The sequence below is a fragment of the Cephus cinctus genome, unplaced genomic scaffold, assembly GCF_000341935.2.
Source record: "Cephus cinctus unplaced genomic scaffold, Ccin1 Ccin1_scaffold0336, whole genome shotgun sequence".
NCBI lineage: Eukaryota > Metazoa > Arthropoda > Insecta > Hymenoptera > Cephidae > Cephus > Cephus cinctus.
In genome coordinates this window covers 14,661-19,551 of record NW_014333030.1, presented here as the reverse complement: position 1 = coordinate 19,551, position 4,891 = coordinate 14,661, and the positions used below count along the sequence as shown (strand labels likewise).

General features: G+C 37.5%; 1 protein-coding gene across 2 annotated transcripts; it reads left to right on the top strand.

Annotated features, from left to right (window-relative positions):
* Positions 1-842: 842 nt before the first annotated feature.
* On the top strand, positions 843-1,529 carry LOC112494242. 2 transcript variants are annotated; one of them, XM_025084276.1, is made up of 3 exons: positions 843-940; positions 1,118-1,273; positions 1,366-1,529. In XM_025084276.1, the coding sequence occupies exons 1-3, from the start codon at positions 868-870 to the stop codon at positions 1,452-1,454; spliced, it is 318 nt and encodes a 105-aa protein (XP_024940044.1). In that variant the 5' UTR covers positions 843-867; the 3' UTR covers positions 1,455-1,529. The 2 variants fall into 2 exon arrangements, with proteins under 2 accessions (XP_024940044.1, XP_024940043.1); XM_025084275.1 differs by having other exon boundaries at positions 1,118-1,529.
* Positions 1,530-4,891: the final 3,362 nt, after the last annotated feature.

Here is a 4,891-nt window from a genome sequence, read left to right as displayed (position 1 = left end):
TTTATATCTGTGACAATATAGATTTCAGTGCTTAGAGCTTCTATGTCCCGTTGAGCAACAAAAACTTGTGATATCCCCCAAAAAACACTTACGTGTGAAAAACTACGCCAAGTACTGGAGTGCTGTGTATTCCTCTAATAAAAAGTATTGATGTCAGATTATTGAGGCCAAGTACATAAGTCACTACATGTTTGCCTATTATATGATCTAGTACTAGCCCATCATTTTGATTGCATTTTCAAAATTTCCTGTAACGTTTTCACTACTCTTTTACATTAGCTTCTCGTAGTTGATTATGATTTAATGGTTATTTAATAATTAATAAAACTTTAGCTGATTCCTTATCGAGTACTACTTTGAACGTACTAATAGTATCCTAAAACTATATGTTTGTTATTAAGCTTTTACCGTAATTATTATTCACGAGTTATTGTTAATAAGCTCTATATAGAAAGTTGACATTGGTTTTGAGTTTGATGACTGGCATAATGAACGCAAATTTATGTCAAGAAATGCACGGACCCGCCAAGTAGTACTCGATAAGGTATCAGCTAAAGTTTTATTAATTATTAAATAACCATTAAATCATAATCAACTACGAGAAGCTAATGTAAAAGAGTAGTGAAAACGTTACAGGAAATTTTAAAAATACAATTAAAATGATGGGCTAGTACTAGATCATATAATAAGCGAACATGTAGTGACTTATGTACTTGGCCTCAATAATCTGATATCAATACTTTTTATTAGAGGAATACACAACACTCCTGTACTTGGCGTAGTTTTTTTACACGTAAGTGCTTTTTGGGGATCAAACTTTACCCGTGAAGTTAGCCGAACAATTTATTTTTTCCGATTGGAAATCGCATGGAGACTAGAGTACAGGACGCCGAACGTATACGGAAAAATGCCGAATTATTGGTTCAAGAATCGCGTACCGGTAAGTTTTAAAGATTTACCATAAGCGTCGCTCTAGTCAGGCGACCGAAGTGAAGTTGACAATTGGTGTTACAAGTGAAGTGAACGAAGAATGGTTTGAAAAAACCGAGTAAGAAAGGCTAGTGAGGTTGAAAAAGCAGAGTTGTGTGCAAAAACACGTTTTTTTTTTCGTCCGAAGTTCGAATAGCTGATAGGCTACAGCGATGGAAGCGAGAGCGACCGAACATCCAAGAAGAGAGAAAGGAAGAGAACGAAATCGCGATGAGAAAATTGAAAATTTTGAGGAAGGCAACAGCGAGATGTACGAGCTGCCAACGTGTCGAGATTATTTCAGGTATGTCGGAACACTTCAACGAGGTTAAGATAGAAACATTCATAGGATTCTTTAGCTATCAATTGCCGAATGTAATCGTTGATATTTTTCAGTCTTATTCTACACAGTGAAAGTGACATCTGCCACAAAACGATCACTAACAATCAAGGACAATGGAATTATCCCTCTGAATGACGTATGATCAAATGATGAAACTGATAGCACAGGGTCGACATTGATTCTTATCTTCTGCAATTCTTTAAATGTCAAAAGTGAGTCTCACATATATCAGGAATAAACTATTATTAATTACAGTGAAATCATTTCATTTTATATGGTTTAGATCGAGAAACGATATATCATATTTTAGAAATTATGACACCTATTTTGAAATTTTTATTTATTTTATTTACGATTTTTTATTTAGTTCTTTATCGTAAAGAAGCGATTTGATTTTAATGGTACTGGTGTCATTCGATTGAGAAACAAAAATCGTTTGCTAACGTGTATTTTTTTCGTTGTTACGTAGCCGTAGTGGCTAGCGAGGCCTTTAAATTTGATAACAAAAATTTAGAAGTAACCAAAAGAAAAGGAACAACCGGAGGTAACGTGAATAATATTTGAGTGAATTCCGAGCGGTAAGAATGCACTCAATGGTGGGTTTGCTGCTCGTTTAAGGTGTTGAAACACGCCTTGCTATTCCAACGTGGATAGATATTCTCTGAAATGTTGAGGATGGGTAATAGATATTTAAAACGCGAGTAAAATGTGAATTTACGATATATTGTTACAACCAATTTAGAAGTTTTCAATTAATTGTCGTGTACAGTGTTTCGATTATGAGAAATATTGTGAAATCGGATAACAAAACCTGACTGTGTGTGAGGTTAAGGCAAGAAGAAATTTAATTAATTGTCGTGTACAGTGTTTCGTCAATTAATTGTCGTGTACAGTGTTTCGATTATGAGAAATATTGTGAAATCGGATAACAAAACCTGACTGTGTGTGAGGTTAAGGCAAGAAGAAATTTGGTGGAACAGAAATTTATCAAATCTATGCGATATTTGGAAAGACTAGTCTATGCAGCTCAATTTTGCCCGGTAACCGATCCAGCTTGTTCCCTAGGGTATGTAATAACGAATCCGTACCTAGGCCAGATTGCGAATATTACGCTGAATCTAATACTCTAACGGTTAGAGCCACGAGTGACAACGTGCAGTCCGATCTTTTACGCATGAAACTGAATGATTTTCTGAGCATCTGTGCCATGATTTTGGCTGCTTATATAGTCGATTTTTGCTGATGCTCTAGGTACGGTTAGGACGTTAGGAATGCACTCGACTAACCAGCTGGGTAGGTGGTACGGGCAATGCACTGGGCAACGTGCTGAGTCTGCAATTATGCTTCCTATCGGCTACGTTATTCTTCTGTTTCGGAATGAAGGTCGATATACGTAACACCGTATTTCTGTTGTCAGCTTATAGGCATGGAAGGATATCTGCTGAATTGCACGTACTAGGGAACCCTGGCTGACTTGATTGAGTACTGCAAGCCAAAAATGAAGCAAATATTTTACTAGAAATTCAGTATTTGCATGAAGGAGCTAAAGAATGGAAAGCAATGGAATGAAGTGATCACGATTGACCCGACACTCAAATGGGAGAAATTATAATTGAATTATTATCAATGTCTGCACGTTCTCTAAACACAATGGCCCTTAATCATACCTCTCTTTTAGCGTTAAGAGACGTATTTTATCGACTGCTATCTGTTGTCTTTTAACGACTAATAGACGTCTCTTAACGCTAAAAAAGAGTTATGAGTAAGGGCCAATGTGTATTATACAAAAGTGTTTATTATTATGCATTAAGGTAGAAACTGGCGTTCAGGATAGTTTCATATAAGTGTTTGGGAAAATCGGTCACCACAGCAACAATATTTTATTGTTTTAATATGATAACAGTTGTCATTAATGTTTATAAAATGTATTTATAACATTCTAAATACAGTAGGACCTCGATTTTATGGACAAACCCCACTTTCTTGCTAACACTTTATAGAGTGGGGCGCATGTACGCTCCCCCAGCCAGTACCGTAACTACACTCTAGTGTCGGCAGCCATCCGGGCCCGTTTATAGTTTATAATTGAAGGGATGCCACGACCATATGATACGGTACTGTCCACAAGCGCGCGAGTGGCTATACGCATTGTAGGGGTGGAGCTTAGGGAACCTCGATTCTGTGGACTTCCGGTCCCGACTTGTCCATAAAATCGAGGTCCTACTGTAATAAAGAACTGACATCTCTAATCTCTCGTTATTTTCAAGTAGCACAACCCAGAAAGTTATTCAAAAGTGAACTAAATGAGTACCAAATATTCGTCTGGAAGTTACCTATAAGCTAATAACTGTTCTAAAAGATAACTTCAACACAATAATAAATAGGTACCTTCCAAACGGATATTTGGAACCCATTAAGGCATCAAAAAGATATCGACATAATTTTACTACCAATCTATCGGGCAATAATAATTTCACAATATCCTATCACACTTCGGAGATCATCACATAATCGCATAAAAGCGTTACAATTGTAATATCTTATTATTGTATTTCGCGTCATGAAAATATATTATTATTATTTTTTTATTGCCGACAATACACATATAACAATATAAAATAGCTTATTTGTAAGCAAAAAATTCTCTTCATAATTCCCGCTAGAAGGCGTGTATATAACAAAGTTATCTCGGTCTCTTTCACTTCTCTGTCCGTCTTTCTCTAGATCGTTTGACTACAGCGCCCCCATGATGTGCAACTGACGTTACTGTACACGCTGTACACCGTTTCGGGACCACATGCAAAGTATTGCGTTCGGCCTTCTTTACTCTAGTCTCCATGGGAAATCGTTTGGTGGTCACGAATATCATAATTAAAACATTTGGTGGTCCTTAGTTTCGCCAAAAAAAAAAAACCTAAAATCAACGAACAAGGAATCGGACATATTGGGGCATAAACTTACGGTCGATATTTCGGGACCGATTTTCCTTTAGGAGGTCTTAATCTTAATCAGAAAGGTGCGCTAATGATAAATAGTCCAATTTCAACGTATGGTGGTCATTTATTAACGCACTTCGTATGAAAAATCGTACAGGTACAGACTGACATCAGAGGCTGTGATTGGCCGAGAAATGGATACGAGGGTATGGTATGAAAGTAAAATTATTTTGATGAAATTTATATCTCTTGGCCGAGTTTGATCTATAAGGTTTGAATCGAAGCGCAAACATTTAGTTAGAGTTGGTCATTCAATTAAAGCCATATGAATTACAAACAGTTTATATGTTCCAGCTTCAGTCAGTTCTATACTTTTGTCTCAGACAGTACTGGGAGAGCAGCTGCGAGTCTATTCTACGTTCAATCAATCATTTTCAATCAATCCGTTAACCGGGCCAGAGGGAAGGGGAGGGATTCACGATGGGCAAGGGGTAACGGGAACGGAGGGGCTAGCGGAAAAGGATCAACTGAGGAATCAAGCTCTAACAAAGGATGGGCGCCAGCTACTATAACGGTGTAGCACCGACGAGTGACCCCGAAAGGTCTTCGCTTGTTTGCTCGACGGGATATGGCTAGGCTAGCG